Consider the following 22,320-nt stretch of genomic DNA (forward strand, 5'->3'; position numbering starts at 1 on the left):
AAGGACAATATGTAACAAGGCACCTATTTATAGACCAAATGTATATGTCCTAAAGCTAGATATAACAAGCTTTTAAGTAACCTGCATAACTTCCACCTCTGAGAACTTTAGGAAGATTTATTTAATATTAGAAAGAGCAGAATGTGCACATAATGAGCAGATGATCAAAACTGTCATGCTGCAAGTGCAATAGCCATTTCTTTTGTCTATACTTTGTATTCTTTTGGCTTAGGCCAGACATGTAGGTAATAACTAAAAGCTTGCACACTCGTAGTGAGTAATTCAAAGAAAAGTCATTCACTTATATAAGAAATCTCGACCTTTACTAGCAAAACAAGTTCCAGCTTGGTCATATTCGAAAATTCAGCTATGTTAAGGGTTTAGTGGGCGACTTTGCAACCTTTGAAAATGTTGAATACCTTACTTAAATTTGCTTAAAAATTACCTGTTGACCTAAGGAATAAAAAGTAAAATCACAAAAATACTGAACTCCGAGGAAAGTCCCTAATCAAATGGCAAAAATCAAATGATAAAACACATTGAACGAATGGACAACAACTGTTATATTCCTGTCTTAGTACAAGCATTTTCAAATGTAGAAAATGGTGGATTTAACCTGGTTTTATAGCGCTAAACCTCTCACCTGTATGACAGTGGCATCAAATTCCATTATATTTACAACGATGCGTGAACAAAACAAACATAATAGGTAACATTGTCAAAATATGGGTACAGCAGTCATCACTGTGTCACAATCTCAAAACAAACAAACATTTAACAAAGAAGCACAAAAAGCATCTATCAAATTTAACAACCATATTCATTTCTTACTTATAAATGTATTATAAACCAACCCATAAAGGATTGAAATATTTATAGTCCTGTGACTGCATTCACATCTACTTTTACTAGTTTTAGTGTAGAGTTGCATATTTGACGCCAGAAAATGTAAACGTCACACAGGAAGAAATATAAAATAATTTTGTCGTTCAAAGTATTTTCAAAATTATAATTTCACATGGGGAATGGTGGTATACAGGGTTGAAAAATCAACAGCTTTTGTTAGGACTAATTTCAGAAAAAGACCGAGATTTAAAATTATCTAGAAGTTCTTTAGAATTTTTAAGAATCCACATATGGTTAATACCACTACAGGAGTAAAATAATTTTGTCATTCAAAGTATTTTCAAAATTTTAATAGAACAATAACATAATGGTATAAGTTAACAGGGTTTCACCTTTACAATGAATGTCTTACATTAACAGTTGATGTGATTTTTCTTCAGACAGATGTTTATCTACACCTTTTGATAAACTAGGTCTTTAGTTTATCAAAATTTCATGAGGTTGAAGCTTGGTGTGGTGGAACTGTTCTAATTTAATAGCGACCTTTCAAAATGTACTTAAATTTACTTAAAAGTGACATGTCAATACAGAGTGAGTCATGCGTTTTAATTTCTGATGACATGAGAAACAACAAGAAAACAAAAGGTCAATGAGAACAATTCTGCAAAGGCATTAAACAAGTTTTTCAAATATTTTTCTTTATTTGAATAAGCGTTGCTGTATAATACAATGCACGTTGACTTCTTTTGTGATGGCTTCCCCATCTACTTCTGTCCTTGCTTTTACATACAAGAATGCATGTGTTTTCATGCTAAGCATACCCCTATTGTAATAAAATGTATTAGAAAACAGCCAGTAGGTGCCTGAATGATGAAAAAATGTTTTCACACATTTCAACTCATCACTGTCCTGCTGCTGATCAAATATGCAATCCTTCTGTTCAATTTGTACTGTGGAAATGTGTGATGAAAAATTCATCAAAAATTCAAAGTACCAGCAAATAAGGAATGAGTGTCGGACATCTTCAAAAAGTGCTAACACTTTACAACTTATCACTGTCAACCTGCTGACCAAATATGAAGTCATTCTGTTCTGTAGTACCTTAGAAATGTGTGACAGAAACATTTGTTAGAGAAACAGACAGAAATTGTGAAGGCAGTATATCCTTAATTTCTAGAATTACGGTATAATAATAATAATAATATAATAATAATTCTCTTATTCTGTATTCATTAATTTGGCTTTGATAAATCACATGTTGATTATATTTCTCTTGTGTTATTTCCCAGGATATGAATTTGGAACATTGCAACAAAAGTATATCATTAAAGAAATAGATTCTACAAACTATAAAAATATTCCTCACTTTACAATTAATTTTTCATGATTGGTTGACCGTTAACCTTGCACATTCTTTACAAAATTTAACTATCTTGTGTGGATAAATACTGTCATCAACAGGGCTGTGCGGTTAATAGATATAAGATGTGGTATGAGTGCGAATGAGACAACTCTCCATCCAAGTCAAAATTATAAAAGTAAACCATTATAGGTCAAAGTACGGTCTTCAACACGGAGCCTTAACTGAAATAGCTTAACTCAATCAAAGGACCTATTAACACCAGTGAACAAACACTGAACAAATAAATTTGACCTATGATACAATGTAAATACAAAATAAATAAAAATGTTAAATCTATATTTCTCTAATTCTTTGTCGATTTATACTTCTAATGATTAATTAGAAAAAATAAAACTGTGGTTCTCTTGATCTCTCTTCTTCATATGGTCAGACTTCTATTATGAAGTTAAATATTCCAATTTTTTGCTGATTCACTATTGTGACCTCACTTATAAACAGCTGCGCCATGAGCGCATGATACCCCCGTCGTCTTGTGTGTGTGAATTTTTATGCAATAAGCATAAATAGTTTCTGACATACGGCGTGACATGCGAAAACCCCCCCTTTTTTTTACAAAAATTCAACACACAAAAACAATATCTCTAAAATAATATTTTGAATCAAAACCAAAAAGTATACAGATCTTTAGATTAATATAACTAAGAAGTGTGTAAAATTTTAAGCAATAATCATAAATCGTTTTTGAGATATGGCGCGACATGTGAAAACCCCCCTTTAAAAAAAAAAAATCAATATCTCAAAAATAAAATTTTGAATCAAAACCAAAAAGTATACAGATCTTTAGATTAATATTACTAAGAAGTGTGTAAAATTTTAAGCAATAATCATAAATCTTTTTGAGATACGGCGCGACATGTGAAAAACCCCTCCCCCTTTTTTTACAAAATACTCAATAACTCAAAAATAAAATTTTGAATCATCACCAAAAAGTATACAGATCTTAAGATTAATATAACTAAGAAGTGTGTAAAGTTTAAAGCAATAATCATAAATTGTTTTTGAGATAAGGCGCGACATGTGAAATAAAATGCTCCACAGGGAGCAGCTTGATACGACCGCAGAGGTCGAACCCTGAACAGTTGGGGGAAGTATGGACACAACATTCAAGCTTGATACAGCTTTGGATTTGGATTGTGATTAAATATTTGACACAGCATAGGTTTCTAACACAGATTGAATGTGGTCTAAGAACTTAAAAATTTTAAATTGGACATTCACCTATTATGGTCCAATATCCAAAATCTAAATACATGGTTAGATTCAGCATATCAAAGAACCCCAAGAATTCAATTTTTGATGAAATCAAACAAAGTTTAATTTTGGACCCTTTTGACCTCAATGTGGACAAAGTTGATAACGGGGCCCAAAAATCAAAAATCTAAATACATGGTTAGATTCAGCATATCAAAGAACCCCATATATTCATTTTTTGTTGAAATCAAACAAAGTTTAATTTTGGACCCCGATTTGGACCAACTTGAAAACTGGGCCCATAATCAAAAATCTAAATACATGTTTAGATTCAGCATATCAAAGAACCCTAAGAATTCAATTCTTGTTAAAATCAAACTAAGTTTAATTTTGGACCCTTTGGACCTTAATGTAGACCAATTTGAAAACGGAACCAAAAATTAAGAATCTAAATACACGGTTAAATTCGGCATATCAAAGAACCCCAATAATTCAATTTTTGATGAAATCAAACAAAGTTTAATTTTGGACCCTTTTGACCTCAATGTGGACAAAGTTGATAACGGGGCCCAAAAATAAAAAATCTAAATACATGGTTAGATTCAGCATATCAAAGAACCCCATATATTCAATTTTTGTTGAAATCAAACAAAGTTTAATTTTGGACCCCGATTTGGACCAACTTGAAAACTGGGCCCATAATCAAAAATCTAAATACATGTTTAGATTCAGCATATCAAAGAACCCTATGAATTCAATTTTTGTTAAAATCAAACTAAGTTTAATTTTGGACCCTTTGGACCTTAATGTAGACCAATTTTGAAAACGGAACCAAAATTTAAGAATCTAAATACAGTTAGATTCGGCATATCAAAGAACCCCAATAATTCAATTTTTAATGAAATCAAACAAAGTTTAATTTTGGACCCTTTGGACCTCAATGTGGACCAATTTAAAAACGGGGCCCAAAATCCAAAAACTAAATACACGGTTAGATTCAGCATATTAAAGAACCCCATGAAATCAAGAATAAAACCCCATTGAAATTGGTCAAGAAATAAGCAATTTATAGGAAGTATCTTCTTTTGCACAATCCTGTGCTATTAAATATTTCTTGCTATTGCGCAATACTGTACAATTGACAATTTCTTGCTATTGCGCAATATTGTGCTATTGGATATTTCTTGCTATTGCGCAATACTGTGCAATTGAAGATTTCTTGCTATTGCGCAATACTGTGCAATTGAAGATTTCTTGCTATTGTGCAATACTGTGCAATTGAAAATTTCTTGCTATTGCACAATACTTATTATATAATAATTTACACATCCTGTTTGGTGTGTATCTCCTACCATATCATTATTATTTGATTTTAAATATAAATCAGAAATAACCAACTTAAAATGGAAAATTTTAAAAGAAACAAAAAAGGAAAAAAAGAAAAAAAAGGAAAAAAAAAATAAATCCCCCCCAAAATTTTTTGAACCCCCATTATGATTCATCACCCCCAAACTCAATCCCAGCCTTCCCTTTGTGGTATGGTACCTTGCAGTACAATTTCAGAGAGATCCATACACTTGAACACAAGTTATTGTCTGGAAACTAGAAAAAAATGTGTTTTTTGGCCCTTTTTTGGCCCCAAATTCCTAAACGTTTAGGGCAATTACCCCCAAACTCAAACCCAGCTTTCCCTTTGTGATATGGAACCTTGTAATACAATTTCAGAAAGATCCATACACTTACACACAAGTTATTGTCATGAAACTAGAAAAATGCTTGTTTTTTGCCCCTTTTTTGGCCCCTAATTCCTAAAATTTGGAGGCAATTACCCCCAAAATCAATCCCAGCATTCCTTTAGTGATATGGAACCTTGTGGTACAATGTCAGAGAGATCCATACACTAACACACAAGTTATGTCTGGAAGTTACAAAAATGCTTATTTTTGGCCCCTTTTTGGCCCCTAATTCCTTTACTGTTATTACCATAACCCCCAAAATCAATCCCAACCTTCCTTTTGTGGTATTGAACCTTGTGGTAAAATTTCATAAAGATCCATTCACTTAAACTAAAGTTAGAGTGCGAAAACCAATGTGTCTTCGGACGACGACGACGACGCCAACGTCATACCAATATACGACCACAAAAATTTTTTTGCGGTCGTATAAAAAAAACACACAATGGTTTACTTTTATAAATTTTTACTTGGATGGAGAGTTGTCTCATTGGCACTCATACCACATCTTCTTATATCTATACACACCGGTTTTAGTTACTAAGTCCCGTAACTCAAAAAGTTTTAATCTTATTTTCACCAAAAAGTATACAGATCGTTTGACCATCATAAGAAACAACTATGTTAAGTTTCATGAAATTTGGATATGTCATTCTCAAGTTACGGTGCGACATGTTTACGCCGGACAGACAGATGTACAGACAGACACCGGACATTTGTATACCATAATACGTCCCGTCAAAAATTGACGGGCGTATAAAAATTTAAGTTCATCTTCATATCTCCAAAAATTGTCAACGAAAAACATTCTACCACCTTATCTCTGTATCTCATATGATACAATATTTCTTCACTTTCAACCATTAAATTTAAATATTAAAAAGGATCAGTAAGCTTTGCTTTGAATTTGTATATTCAACTGCTTCGCTGAGCGCAGCTGGATACGACCGCAGAGGTACAACCCTTAACAGTTGTGGCAAAAATGGACACAATATTTAAGCTTGCTACAGGTCTGAATTTGGATTGTAATTAAATATTTGACACATTATAGGTTTCTGACACAGAATAAATGTAGTCAAAGAACTTGAAATTGGATATATGATTTGAGATTATATTCAATTGAAGATTTCTTGCTGTTGTGCAATACACTGTGCTGTTGCGCAATACTTAAGTAAATCTGTTTTCAGACTAAATACAAAGAATTAGCAAAATAAATGATGACCCCCAATTTTTTTTTTTTTTAAATAGATAAATTCTTAAAATTGATAATTTCTTAAATCTTAACCAGTCCCCCCCCCCCCCCCCCCCCCACCTTCCTTTCCAAAATAAAGTTAGAAAACGGAAACAAAAAATTTGTACTCAATCTTAGTTATAAGGTAATGAATATTGTGTATAGGTTTCATAATGTTTGGTTGGGGCAAACTTAAGTTACAGAATGGAAACTAAAAATTTTACAATCTTTCAATTTATAAAGGGGCATAACTCAATAATGGTTAAAGTGACACTACCCAAATTCAACTTGATCTGTGTTTTATCAGTGGAAGTCAAAATTAAACATTGCATTATATAAAGCATTGATTGTAGTTGATTCAAAATAATTTTTGGACAAAGGAAGATAACTCAAATTTTAAAAATTACTTGATATTTAGAAGAAAATAAAAATTTTGCAATTTTTCCATTTATAAAGGGGCATAACTCTAGAACGGTTAAAGTGACGCCACCAAAATTCAAACTTGATCTGTGTTTTGTGGTAATAAGCATTGTGTACAAGTTTTATAACATTTGGTTGAGGCAAACTCAAGTTAGAGAACGGAAACCAATTTTGGGACGTTTGTACGTACGCAGACGGACAAGGTAAAACTTAATGCCCCCAGCGCTACTACGGGGACATAAAAAAAAATATTTGAAGAAATTTTCTTTTTGTAAAATGTGGTACAATTTAAGAGACATCCATACACTTGAACACAAGTTAGTGTCTGAAAACTAGAAAATTGCTTATTTTGACCCCCTTTTCCTAAACGGTTTGGGCAACTACACCCTAAATGAATCCCAACCTTTTACTTGTGGTATTGAACAATGGGGTACAATTTCAGAGCAATCAAATTACTTATACACAAGTAATTGTCCTGAAACTAGAAAAATGCTTGTTTTGGGCCCCTTTTTGGCCCCTAATTCCAAAACAATTGGGACCATCACCCCTAAAAACATTCCCAACCTTCCTTTTGTGGTATTGAACCTTTTTTTAAATTTCATAGAGATGATTAGAGATCCATACACTTAAACTTAAGTTATTGTCCAGAACCAAATGTCTACTGATGACGACGCCGACGTGATAGCATTATACGAACACAAATTTTTTCGCGGTCAAAAATATGGTATCAAATTTGATGCAGTGGTGGAATCTATTTATAATATACATATCAATCTAGCTAGCACATGTATAAAAAGGTAAATGTAAAATCCAATTTCAGGAGACCATTTAAACCAAGTTGACCCATCACAGAGTTATCGGACCACATCATGCAAGGGAGATAACTAACATTTTACATGCTACACCTGTAGTCTACCAATACCTTTAATCAACATGCTTTACTATTAGCTCTGTTATTTATATTAATAATCTACCCATTACTCCAATATACATAGTCATTCTAACCTACTGTATCAACATAGAAGCATGAATACACAGCCTGTCACATGATCGCTTCTGATTTCCATATATTTAATACACAGCCTGTCACATGATCGCTTCTGATCTACATATATTGAAATATATGTATCAGGTAAATATTACTTCACACTTACAAAGTTTACAGGGTTTCAGCTTTATAATGAATGTGTTACATTAACAGTTGATGTGATTTTTCTTCAGACAGATGTTTATCTACACCTTTTGATAAACTAGGTCTTTAGTTTATCATACCTTCATCAGGTAGAAGCTTGGTGTGGTGGAACTGTGCTAATTTAATGTGAAATGATTGTTGGTAATTACAGGGTGACAAGTTCTTGCTTTATCAGGACAAGTTAATTTAAACTAGAACAAGTTCATGTAGCAGTGAAGCATATCTGTTATACTACTATGGGTTTATGAGTAGTCTGCTGAGTTGAATGTTGTGAAATACCAGTTTTCTTATTAAAGATTTAGCTATTAACCAATCCTTCAAGGCGTGTAATGTAGGTCATACAGACAAAATAATAACAGAAATGTAATATACCAAATGTATTCAAGGCATGGAATGTAGATCATACTGACCAAATAATAACACAAGTGTAATCTACCAAAGTTTTCAAGGCATGTAATGTAGGTCACACTGACAAAATAATAACAGAAGTATAATCTACTGTATTAGGAATATATCAAAGGAAAAATCAATGATATATCATCATGGAATCTTCAGAAAAAGTAAAATAAAGACACAATAAATATTTAACTTAATCAAGACAAGAAGTGCACCATTTTGCCTGTTACACAGCAACAGTGATGAATTTAAAAAAGGACCTTCCATCCATTGCTTCTACCATGGTTTGGTCCAATTTGCCCCATTAATTTAACAGATATGATGAAAATGAGAAAGGTCAATGATGCACAGATGGAACACTGGTGCAATTAGCTATGGCAAAATTACAATCCAAACCATTGGATTATCTTAATCTGTATCAATTTTGATGTAAATCATCATGTTTTAATATATTTTACATCAGAAAACCAGAATGTATTGTAAATATATAACATACAACTATTTCAATAACATCATCTTCACTATTTCAAACTAGATCAAACTTAATATTTGTAGAGCCTGAAGGGACATGTATATCAATATGTACAGTGAGAAAAAATAACAATGGATGACTAAAGTTAACCTGCACTGAATACAGTATAGAAACTGTTAACATGAAAGTTAACCATCCAATACATCATGTACATGTGGAGGGTTGTATCAGGTCTATTTACTTTACACATTCTATTGTCCAGTCTTAAAGATACCAGAAATTGATACTTAAAATTAGCGTTTTAATATATGAACATGTATGAAATGTATCTTAGTTTATTAAAACAGACGTACAAATACATGACAGTTACATGTTCATGTGACTTATTTTACAAAGGTAAATTTAAATATAAATTTGTACAAAGATTCATGATTAAGGGCAATGCATTTTCAGTAAAATAGTACTGTATTCCAACAAACCAACAAAAAGCATGTACATTTTGATAAGTCTGGAATCTGAATTTGAATCAAACAAATTTATAGGCACTGTCATTTTTTTCTGATCATGAAGAAAAACAATCTTCTGTCGTGATGACCATTCTTTCAAATACAAAGCTACCATTGGATTCTATACATGAATAGAGGTACACACTAAGTGATTCAGGTCTTATTGGTGTGGAGTGAATCATAGTCAGTCAGGGTAATTGCTGGTGATTACAGGTGATAACACTCTGATTTAACACCTGGCAATGGTATACAGAGACTCAGAGAGATATATTAGCGTGAATCACCTGCTATCCCCAGCATTCACAACACAACTGATTTTTACTGAATCCCATGGTGTGAATTGTGTATAAAGAGTAACTCAATTTTCAACAGTTAACATTTATAAGTTAATATTTTAATATGATCAAGCATTTCTCACAAATCAACATATATAGCACTGAAGCTGAAGCTTTGGATGACTTGATCATGATACAGTAAACATTAGTACCAGCACGAGCGCTCTAATCTGATACATCCCTGCAGGTACTTTTAAGCTGCATATAAACATCATTCCTACATGTATATGTACAAATTGCAGTATAATCACACAGAAAGGACTATTACATGGTATGAGGTATGAACTCCTTTGAACTTCAGAGTTGCTGCTTTTCTATAAACTCCTGTCATTAAGGCAGATTACTACATACCCTTATGTTCTTTCACAAAATTCATCAATGATAAATTTCAAAGTGAAGGTTCATTGGAAGATGCATATAGTTTAACATCAATTTTGGGGTGTTATTTAATTTGCTTACTTTTCAAAACAAGTTTAAGTTAAGTTATAATCTATATCATTCTTGAATATACAAACAAGCAACCATACAATTTGTACTAAAAAGAATGTATAAAGTGAAAGTACATATCAAGAAGCAATAATTATCACTGAAAAATGGAAAGATGTTCATACCTCATGTTTTGTTAGTATGATGTTAGGATTATTTTGTAAGTAGTTTGAGTCAGGATAGCTTGAAAATGAAGCGAAACTTCAAACTCACCGTGGAAGATTTGCACCATTTAGGTGTCTGAATAATCTGAAAAGGGGATGGCAGGTTTAAGGTCAAGGACAGAAGACTATTATGTTTCCCAGACAAAAATGGAAGATTACAGAAAAAAACTTTTAAATAAAAACCTCAATCATGTAGTGCAAAGATCTCTACTTTTTTTCCATTTTATAATATTCGAACTATTTCTTTTTCACTGGTTTTGTATGTATATACATGTATATGCTTAATGCATACATTTCTTTTCTTTAATAGTAAACAATTTCAGTCAAAAAACCTGGTTTATGTAATTAAAATGATTCATTGTTGACTGTTTTGATTTCTGTATCAAGACAAAAGGATGTTTAACAACATAAAAAGCTATGTTTACATTAACACTACATGTACTTGAGGACTAAAGAACTAAAATATTTGAACTAAAATTAAATAATAACTATACTATAACTGTTTGTTAAAAGCATGGACTATCTATGGATAAAAAAGGAGTGAAAAGACAAAAGATAAAATTAGCAAAATAAACAACATTAATTAAAATCATGAGTGACCACACAGCCAATTTTAAACTTTCAAAGGGAGATAATCTTCAAATGACAATGTACATGTTCTTCACAGTAACACATGATTACAGGTACTGGCTATCATTAAAATAAATTTTGTAAGTTACAGATACATGAATACCCAGGGCTTCACATTTTTCTATTGGTTGAAGGGTTCCAGATTGTCAATTTATCATTCTCATAAGTCTACCTTCCTTTGTTAAAATTCAATTTACATTTATGATGTCAATAAACTTTGTTTAGAAATTATGTAAAATATATGCACTAATAATAATTAGTCTATATGTAGTAGGATAGACACCCCATCCATTTATAATAATTTTACATACATTTTTACTAGACATCTACTAGACATCTTTATATCTGAATTAATAACAGTATCTGGACAATAAATAACCCTTGTTCTTTGTAAATTGTTTTGTTATAAATTAGGCCGCAAGTCAAAATGCAAGTTTTCTCAATTGAATTGTTTCATATTTTTCATGTCGGGCCTTTTATAGCCGCCTATACCGTATGGGTTTTTCTCATTGTTGAAGGCTGTACAATTGCCTATATAATTGCTTACATCCACTTCATTTGAACTTTGGTGGATAGTTGTCTAATTGGAAATTATACCACATCTCCTTATTTTTGTCTTGAATAAAGGTAGGATTTTATTTTTTATAAGGCAAAGAAAACTCACATATCTGCAAGAAGAAAATTAAGTTCAGGTAAACAAAAAACATAATAAAGGGGATATTTATATATGTCAATGTAAAAGATAATCTGTTGTAAAATAAATTGCCTAACAAAAGTGCACTTTTTCTAAGACTGTTCCCCTCGATCTCTGTCCTCAGTTTCTAGCTAGAAAACTGTTGAACCTTGACTAACTTTTACCAAAATCAAAATGTTTTGTTCATATCCAAGGCCAATTATCTTCCAAAGATTGCTAAAGATCTTAATTATAGCTCACAAGATAATAAGTTGTCCTGAATTAATTTTTCCCAAAATGCAGTTTACTGTGCACTATGACCTTGATCTTTGATACAAAAATCAATAGGGGTGCTTAAATTTCCTGTGGACATTTACAAGGTTAGTTTGAGGAAGGTTTGATATATATATGGTTCAAAAGATATCATCTGGAAACTAAAATTTTGAACCAAATTCAGTTTACCAATAACTGCTACATGTATGATCTATACCACCAACCTACTGACCCCAAAAATAATAGAGGGTCTTCTTCAATCAATTATCAAACTAAGTTTGGAATCAGTTGGACATACATGTATGGTTCAAAAGAAATTCTTTTATAGATAGAAAGATTTGGTTTTAATGTTTGGTTGTACAATGTACATTTGTACGTGTAGAATTCTTATATAAACTGTGATATCACATCCTAATTTTTATGGTAATGTTGTTATAAAGCATGCAAATTTAAATATGATTTATTGTTCCTTTGAATTAACTTATTTGTAAAGGATATTATTTGAACACTGAAGCAAGATCTTTGAACAAGGCTTTTATAGGTACACACACTTGATTTTTTTCTGGATAAATTAAAACATTAATTAATGCATGTACATGTATGTAATGCTTTTCATTTATGAAAACTTATGGTCCTTAATCCTGTCCATATTATGCACTTATATTTCCGAATCACACAAGGTTTTCCTCAGACTGTCTATGACTTCTTTACACCAAATTTGGATGTGTATTGATTAAATCTTCAGTCTGGGAGAGCCTGATTTATTGTATTGGTTGTTATTGGCTTTGTTGAACTAACTTTCAGTAACAGTGGTACATTTGTACTTGATTCAATACTTTGTGTCGTTTGGTACATGTATATGTTAGTAGTTTATGTGCTTCATCCATGCTGATCTGGTGAGTCAAGCCATTTGAAACTGATTTTTACAGTTTGTAGTTTTACTGTCACAACATTGTCCCTGGTAAGGGGAAGGTTTAGAGCTCACAAGCATATTTATCCCGGTCACATTCTTTATGTGTCTGTCCCAAGTCAGGATCCTGTAATTCAGTGGTTTGTGTTCTTGCTCATTGTTGAAGGCTGTAAGGGGACTTATAATTGCTTAAATCCACATTATTTGGACTCTATTGGATAGTTGTTCTCTTGGCAATCATACACATAAGGAAGTAGTCTGATACTTGTGCTGACAATTTACAGCTCATCACTCTAAAGATGCTGACCAAATATGAGAAAAGGGTGACAGAAATATTTGTTGGATAAACAGACAGACAAAGTGAATACATTATAGCCTCCACTTTTAATCCTAGAGTGGGGATATAAAATGATCATTTAAGAAGAGGTTGATGAATGGTTTCAGTCATAGTGACATTTTTTGTAAATATTGAATATCCGATCGCTTTGCTTATTACAGTTTCTGATTAACTTTTATCAATTATTGTTTTTTATGTTAATAAAAATAAAGGCTTATATTGATCTTTGAAAAAGTTTACAGATGACATACAGGTATATATGCCAACATGAACATGGCCAAGTGATGGTTATAATTCATGTTCTTATCTAAAATGTAGTTACTATAGGTTCTCTATTGGCTTTTGTTCATGATCGAGTTAGTATTTTAATCTAAAATAAAATTCAAAGTTACAATCATTGTGTTCATTATTTTGTTATCAAACTGTTTCATATTTTCAAATGAAGGGCTTATCAAATGCAAGTAAATATAAAATTAAGAAAGGTCTTTTAACCAGGGCTTCCAAAATTATTTTTAGCCATATGGACATTTTATATATTATCCTGATTTTAATCCCTTATGACTAAATAAACAAAAGGCAATTATGGTAATCAGTTGCCGAGTTGGCCATCCCAATGATTGACATTAAAATAAAAACGATATTAAACTTTCTTTGATTCAAATTCGAAGTTCTGACGTAAACTGTTAAAGTGGCAGTGCATCATTCTAAGTGTGCAACATCAGCGTACTTATATCTGCCTTAGACTCTTTATTTGTGCAAAATAACGTTATCAAAAACTTTACTTTCTTTTTTAAATATAATACCAGATGTTATCTTGACAATGGTTAAACATGGACCAGCGACGGATACGTAAATTCCGTGTATGTTTGCAAATCATGAATGATTGTAAGTAGCTCTTTCTGCATTATTTCTTCAAGAAAATATTTGAAACAAACGTGAGATAAAGGTATCAATGACAATTTAAGCATTTTTTGAAGAAATTAGGATGCATAATCAAATTTCACACCTGTGCACACGTGTACTAGTTCAAACAGAGACATGTCTCTGGTTCAAACAACGTGGTTATGACGATTTTTCAGTTTCACCTTTTTAACTTTTTCATCAAATCATATTTGTAAACGTATTTCTGAAAATTTAAATCTTTTTGACTAAATTAATTAGATGCAAACTGCTGAAATGTAAGAAAATAACTTTGAACAGACCGATCAATGTCCGGTTCAAAATAGTTTACCTGTCACCTGAACAGGTAAATTTCAGATGTTGGACAACTAATTAGCCTTGATTAAAATGAGAAGGTATTAAAGTAGGGGTTGTTTTGATAGTACTTAAATATAATGATCATGTCACTTTTATGACCGGAAATGTGTGGCTGTTAAAGGCAAAAGGTTGGGTCAAAAAGATCGCGATTAATGTTAAAATGACTGTCTCTTAAGAAAGCCTTGAAAACTAAAAAGTAGATGACCATTTCATGCTTTGCCCAGCCAAACTTTTACCTGACATTATACAAATGTCCGGAATATATGACCGTTTTGGAAGTCTTGCTTTTAACCTATTAAAATACAGAAAGCAGATTTTTTTCATTAAAAAAAAACACAGAGATTTAGCTTTTGGTGTCCCTTTCCATTGATTTGCATACTGATTGAAGTAAAACATCATTGTGCCCTTTTCTAATTCTTGACAAGACACCTCTCCATCCCAACAGCGTAAAAACATACCAAAACCATTCATTTCATTGTGGTACATGTACATAAAACCTTACATTCAAATGGTTTACTTGCATGACTAGCGTGTGATCACTCAATAATTAGTATTATAAAACTGGTATATTGTTAAATTAAAGCAACTTATAAAACAGAAAAAGAATTGCAGCTTACCTCCTCCAACTGGTGTCTGGTGGTGGTGACAAATACGCAGAACCATAAGGGGAACAATTTGTCTGAAATAGTAAATCTTATCGTTACAACTGTTCAACATGGTGCTTTAAAAGTGGTCTTGATCTTTTAAATGCCACTTCAGGAATTTGTATGCAAAAATCAGGTGATAGGGGTATGAAAATTACAGGGCTAAGTTAGTCCAAAAAAAATATATGTTTGTTTAAGGTTACATCATGAAAAAAATAGGTTCACGATTGTGAACACTTAGATGTATCAGGCAATTGATTTATTTTATTGGCAACTCTTAACTTCGCTTTTGAAACAAGTTCAGTTAATTTGTCACTTTCAATGGGAATAAAATGACTTAGGGTAGACGCTCAAAAGTAAGGTCAGTCGTGTAACCGTAAACAGAAACATATATGTTTTTTGGCCTTAGCATGATTTTAAATAACTCTAATAAACTCGGTTCTTTTACTAGAATTTAAAGAGTGCTATAAGAATCAATGTTTACATATATATAATCAAATGAAAAGTTTGATAATACTGCAGAGTGCATTTTGGGGTACTTGTCTATGACAAAAAAAAACCACCAATAAAACAAAACTATAAGACATCCTATGGCCAACATATCGTTTCTTGAAAATATCCAAATGTTCATAGAAAAATTCAAGTTTGCTGATAACTTTTTACATCACAGAACACTTGAGTAATTGTTTTGCAAAATCAATTAGGTCAAGTCAGACAAATTGCATCAAACTGTAATAAAGCTATGGAACATATATATAGATAGATATATATGTCAATCTCTTATCCAAACCTATTCTAGACAATCTATCGATAGATTAAACAGAAACTAGATATGCCATAAGCACAAAGTCAGCAATCCCTTGCACTATTTAGTAATAAGTTCACATAATTTTAATACTCAGTATGCACAGTTTCTGAAAGCTAGTTCAAAGTCCTTAATTTTTAACTTATATGATGCTAACAGATACTATATTTTTCCCAGGAACATATGTTTTCCCAGACTTAAATATCAAAGAACTTTTCATATCTTGTGTGCAAAATTATGTCAGTGTGACATCAACTTAAATGAAAGAAACAAAAGAGATGCATTTTTCCTGAAGAACCTATTTGTAAGACTGGTAAAATTTATATATTTAAGATAATAAAATGTGTGTGTACCCTTGCTTTATCTATTGGAAATCCTCGTCTGTGTGGACCGAGTGGTCTCCCCTTGTCTCTGACTGCATGGAATCTACTGTCCATCCGGTTTGGCATCTGTCTCAAATCATCCAAATGCTGAAATGCACTCTATCAAATAAATGAGAACAATTTAAATGATGTACCAAAAGAATTATATTTCATTACTATAAACAATAAAATGTAAACAATAATCACACGAGACAACAGTTATGTCAACATCGTAAATATCTCACCTGTAGATCTATACCGGAATTTGCCACCATCTGGTTGACATTTGGTAAGGACCCGGCTCTATACTGTGTACTTATGTTTTGTTGGAGTTGAAGATGCTGCTTTTGCATCGACGGGACCTACATATAAATAAATAACAGCGAAAATTAGTTCATGTTGACAAAACACGATTCATAAGTCGACATAATTTAGAATGCTACCGATAAGGCGTTTCAAGCGACAATAATAACAAACCTTCGTAACAGGCGTTACATCCCGCATTATTGCTTCGAAAGCAGCAGTTTCTTCTGCTTGTTTTTGATTGTGTAATGCTATTTTTTCACTGAACTTCCGTGGATTCGCCATGATGGCAGAAAAGGACAAGCTTGTTATGATTTTGACTTCGCAGGGGGCCTAATCTATTGTTATCCAATCAAATCCATCCGTGTAATACATGTGATCTTTGATAGGTGGCAGCACAACAAGCACCTGCTAATCTGTATATATGCTGAATTTTCATAATTTAAAAAAAAATCAGTTACACTAATGTCTTTATCAGTTATAATTTCATCTTGAGTAGTGACATGAAACATCCTATCAAAAGGATGGCGGTTTAGAACCTCTATATCATTTCATATCCAATGTCGTTCTAACCAATCACTGTAATTAAGATTATGTGCGATTAATTCATGTGTATGAATACATTTATATTGATCCTAGGTTTTAATAATATATATATATATATATATATAACAGGGGCGGATCCGGGATTTTAGGTTACGGGGGGGGGGGGGGGGGGTGCAAACTTAAATTTTCGAGGTAATATCACCGAAATATTCTTTATTAAGCTGAGGACAACCCTTGCTTTGCAATGTAAAAAAAAAAAAAAAATTGGTGGGGGAGGGGGGCGCACCCCCGCCTGAATCCGCCCCTGATATATAATATAAAAGTCTAAATTGAAAACAACGTTCAAACCTATATATATATATATAAAGTGTTATGAATGATTATTATGCCCAGCAATGGGCGCCACAATAGACGGCCGCTCAATGAAATATCTTGTATCTATCTGCATCACAACTGTGGTATATATAAGTTCCAAGAGCTCTGAAAAGTGTCATAATATAATTATTATTGTCTCTAGGACTACTTTATAACATAGTAGTCTCAGCTAGATTGTCTTAATCTGAATTCTTAGCAGTGGCGGATCCCGGGGGCAAGGGTTTAGTCAAAATGATTGTAAATAGGAATATCCCGAAATATTTCAAGAGCTCCATAATTCGAATTCAGGATACGCATAAATCCTTGAGGACCACCTGAAATATTTCAGGAACTCTATAATTCGATTTCAGAATGTCCTGAAATATTTCTGGATTTAGGAACCACCATAATTTGATTAAAAGATAACATGAAATTGAATTGTAAATTAAGATCCTGAAATTTGTCACGACCTCCTTAAATATACCCAACACTAACAAAAGAAACGCACCACCTACATTAATTTCTTTGGAGGAAACATTTCTATTGCATATAAAAAAAATCAAAATGATTGAAATTTGTCAAAATTTTACACAACATTTCTGAAACACCAAATAATGTGAAAATGAGAATTTTATATTTTTTTTTTAATTTTTGATATCTTAAAAAACACCTTTTAACAAAAAAAAGAATGTTGCCAATTTTGCGAAAACTAAAGTCGCGTATAACTTTTCACATGAAAAAAATACAATCGAAAATGACTTTTATTTTTAATTTCTCATCCGAATTCTTGTCTAATGACAATTTGAAATTGACTTATCTCAGACTTTTAATTTTTGACCTTTTTGATTGCTTTCTCTATGGTGCCACTAAAATGATTTTTTTTTAATGTAAACTCTGTATTAATTTCAAGGTTATGCTTAAGATATTATAGATTTCTACAAATGTGTAGCAAAAGCAAGAAATTGTGAAACTTCTATGGTAGGATGGTATGTTCTAAGTATAAAATCATTTAGGAAATTGTGGAGATCCTGAAATATTTCAGAATTTTCTTCAAATACAATAATTAAAATAATCATGACTTTAAGAAATGACAAGAAAAGTAAATACACCACTGCTTCAAGGATATTCACGTGTTAAAAAACCGCATTCCGAATATAAATTCAACCGCCGTCAATCAAAATTCCCCTTCTGAATTTATCACTTTTCACAATTGTGTCAAAGGTGGCAAAGCAGCTGCAGCCAGATTATTAAATTAAAATGCACGTAGATATCCACAAATATTCCCGTGCAATGCCGGAATATGACTAACCTGCTCTACATTATCTTATAATAATTCTGTTAGGTCAACAGCGAACGGGAGAACTATTTCACTCTCATTTTCCTGTGACATTACATGAAAAACTTAAAGCCTCATTTATCTCTTGCTTGAACAAAACCAAAGTGTGTTATGCAATATCTAGGACAAACAGGACGGGATTTTTTTTAGACGAACGCAGGAACATCTATACTGCTTCCGAAAACCTAAGAAATTCAGAAGTATAATATACATGTACTAACATTTAGGAAAACACAATCACAATATTAAACTAATAAAATTCCAACCTCTCGAAACGATCCCGAAACAACCAGGGCAATCGCATAAACAATTTGAAGATTCCCGTAAACTTATCGCACTGTCTTAGATTTAATGACTGTAGACATCATATCCCATTGGTCTAAATGACAATAAAATGGGACAAAGGAACATATATTAAACGTCTTCTATTGATATCATGAATATTGTTGATAAAAGACAACGTGACAATAGGTCTCATGACAAACGTATAAATCGAAATCAACGAATTAAACATCGTTCACATTATACACTTGACGATCTTCTATCTATATTCAAAAACAATGGTAGACATCAATTATTATGTAAACTGGGTCAATTACCGAGTAATAAATTACATGATATTTTCAAGGGGTGTGACACAATCTCGTTTTTGAGCCCACTCTATGATGTACACGTATCATTTCAGCTTTTCGTCACCATATGTTGTTCCCGCGTATCGATAAACGTGAACATCATAAACGGCCTTTTCTGAAAATTAGATATATTAACAGAGATATTGATTTTATCGTCTTATCTAGTATACTTAAGGACTCTACCATTTAAAACTTTATACCTCCTTATTTTGATTAACACAGAACCACCTATTATTTCTTATACATACACATAAACCAGCAGAAGTTTAATTTTTAGATATACGTCAGTAGCATCAGACGTCAGTGTAGAAAATAATACTCCTCTAACTTGAGACTGTGAATCGTTGAGTTTTAGATATGATCCCCATGGCCCGGTGTTATTACGGGGACCTCAATATCGTTCAAGACCGAGAGGTTAAAAACCTTTTGAAAAAATGACCAAAATATCGTCCTACATTTAAAGAAAGATTGGAAACAGTGTCGTCATGTCACAAAAGACTCTTTCAAGTACTTGCAAAGCGGTTTGTGTTTGTACCGGCTGAAAAAGCAACCAACACTGTGGTGGTGGAATGACGTAATTACTACACGGAAAATTTTAAGAATTAAATTATAGATTCTTCTACATTCAGTTCCGTGCGCTCCACAGAGAGTCATATATTTAACAATCATATCATAACCACATCACAGCTTAAGGCGACTTCTGAACATTGAAGGCCCCTACTATGATAACCTAAACTGCCAAAAAAAACCCCACAAAATATAGTCTCATCTCGGTCTGTAGTAAGTGTTCTACAACTAATGTTTCAGTGCTATTAACTAGTCCCTTAACCACTATCAAAGAAGTTATCAACTTTTGTAATAAATCATATGAAAATAGTGGAATTAACTATTTTTGGAGAGTAAAAAATTCTTTGGATGTTTTAGATAAATTACATGCTTTTTTTTTGCTTCGTGTTGAAGCCCTCACTGTGACTTTGAGATGAAAAACAGCGCTGATCCTTTGCTTTTTGTGTGTGTTTTTTACTGTGCATGTACTGATTTTGTGTCATTGATGGATATTCCATATCCTTTGTTTTTCTATTATTTTGATGGTTCATTTGATTCTGTTGACAGTTTTGACTTTTCAACTCTTTACACTTCACTTCCATACAATATTATCAAACATAAGTTTTCTTATATATATGATTAAATAGTCGTTTGAAATATCTGATTTCAAATATATTTGCTGCAACCCATTTAAACCCTTCTCCTTTAACGTGAAAGGTAAATTACTGTAGGTGTGATGAGATGATCGAAGCTGTTAATTTTCTCCTTGGCAACATTTATGTACGTTTCGGCAATAAAGTTCACATCAACAGGTTGCAGGTATTCCTACATGCACCAATTGCGCCCCTTTGATAGCAGACTTATTTTTGTACTGTCATGAATCACATTTTATAGCCAAACTCAGTAAAGACCCATCTAAATTGCATTTACTAGTAATTGATAAATTCAACAACACTTACCGTTATCTTGATGATATATTTTCGTTAAATAATCAAGAATTTTCAAAATATACCACCGAAATTTACCCAAAGGAACTTACATTGAATAAATCACGTATACACGGTAATAACTGTCTTTTTCTGGATTTAGATACTTCAGTTTTATGGGAAACTCTACACACAAAATTACGACAAAAGGGACGATTTTTCGTTCCCTATTATTAATTTCCCCCTATTTTGGACGGCGATGTTCCTTTGCCACCATCTTACGGTGTTTATAAATCACAACTCGTTCGCTATGTCCGTGTTTGTAGTGACGTTTTGTATTTCGATAAACGTAATCTATGTATTACTGGTAAATTATTATTTCAGGGATTTTGATATCACAAACTATTTAAAACCTTTACTAAATTCTTCCATAGATACAAATATTTGTTTTGGAAGTTTGGCTGTACCTGTATTTTCAAACGGGAAAGCACATCCTTATTTTTACGGAGATGTTGTTTACCGAGCCCGGAAATTTAAATAAGATCCGGGTAAACTTATCCATCCTTTAAATAAACTTATTCTAAAAGGTTACCAATTCAACTTTGAATATTGGGTATATTGGTATAAATATTGATTTTGTTATCAGTAAATTAAATCCAAACTGAATATTATTGTTATATACATATGCACTTTCACGGTTCTACAATCTGTTGATACCTGTATCTTGGCATTGCACAAGGTCATGTTTTTCTCTGACTATTAATGACATCTTCACGCTAAATCCATTGGATGTTGGACGTGTACTGGTTGATATTTCAGTCTTAGATACATGATTTTATTAGTTGTTACTGGCTTTGAAAGTATCTGCGAGTACTCTGAGATCTGTATTTAATGTCTTTTTTATTGTGGGGATGTATAAATACCCTGCCACGTCCGGTCTGTGTTTTCGTTTGATGTTTTCTGCTTTTTATCGATCTAATGAGTTAAGTCTATTTCATTTGTTATAGTTTGTTATTGTGTTGCACTATTATACCACTATCCCAGGTTAGGGGGAGGGTTTGGTGCCAGCAAACTATTTTAGCCTCGCCACATTCTATATATGCGCCTGTCCCAAGTCAGGAGCCTGTATTTGAGTGATTGTCGTTTATTGCTGTTTCTCATATTTTTTTTCGTTTATTGTTTGTAAAGTTTGTTCTTGTGTTATGCCGTTACACCACTGTCCTAGATTAAGGGAGGGTTGGTGCCTTCAAAAATGTTTAACATCGCCAAATTCTGTGTGTGCCTGTCCCAAGTCAGAAGCCTGTAATTCATGTTTGTTTTTCGTTAATTGTTTTGTACATAAATCAGACCGTTATTTTTCTCGTATGAATTGTTTTACATTTGTCATTTCG

The 22,320-nt window shown here is 32.4% G+C and overlaps 1 protein-coding gene across 4 annotated transcripts in view; it reads right to left on the reverse strand.

Annotated features, from left to right (window-relative positions):
- The window catches only part of LOC127732906 (CREB-regulated transcription coactivator 1-like), a 55,659-nt gene extending 38,754 nt beyond the window's left edge, over nucleotides 1-16,905 (reverse strand). For 3 of the 4 annotated variants that reach the window (XM_052242118.1, XM_052242117.1, XM_052242115.1), the window contains exons 1-5: nucleotides 16,764-16,905; nucleotides 16,532-16,648; nucleotides 16,278-16,406; nucleotides 15,093-15,154; nucleotides 10,445-10,480 (exon numbers count right to left, since the gene is read on the reverse strand). In XM_052242118.1, coding sequence (XP_052098078.1) covers nucleotides 10,445-10,480; nucleotides 15,093-15,154; nucleotides 16,278-16,406; nucleotides 16,532-16,648; nucleotides 16,764-16,874 — 455 coding nt within the window. In that variant the 5' untranslated portion in view covers nucleotides 16,875-16,905. The remainder of the gene's footprint in view (nucleotides 1-10,444; nucleotides 10,481-15,092; nucleotides 15,155-16,277; nucleotides 16,407-16,531; nucleotides 16,649-16,763) is intronic. The other variant, XM_052242116.1, reaches the window with a different exon arrangement.
- Nucleotides 16,906-22,320: the final 5,415 nt, after the last annotated feature.

The sequence above is a fragment of the Mytilus californianus genome, unplaced genomic scaffold (genome assembly GCF_021869535.1).
Source record: "Mytilus californianus isolate M0D057914Y unplaced genomic scaffold, xbMytCali1.0.p SCAF_3, whole genome shotgun sequence".
Classification (NCBI taxonomy): Eukaryota; Metazoa; Mollusca; class Bivalvia; order Mytilida; family Mytilidae; genus Mytilus; species Mytilus californianus.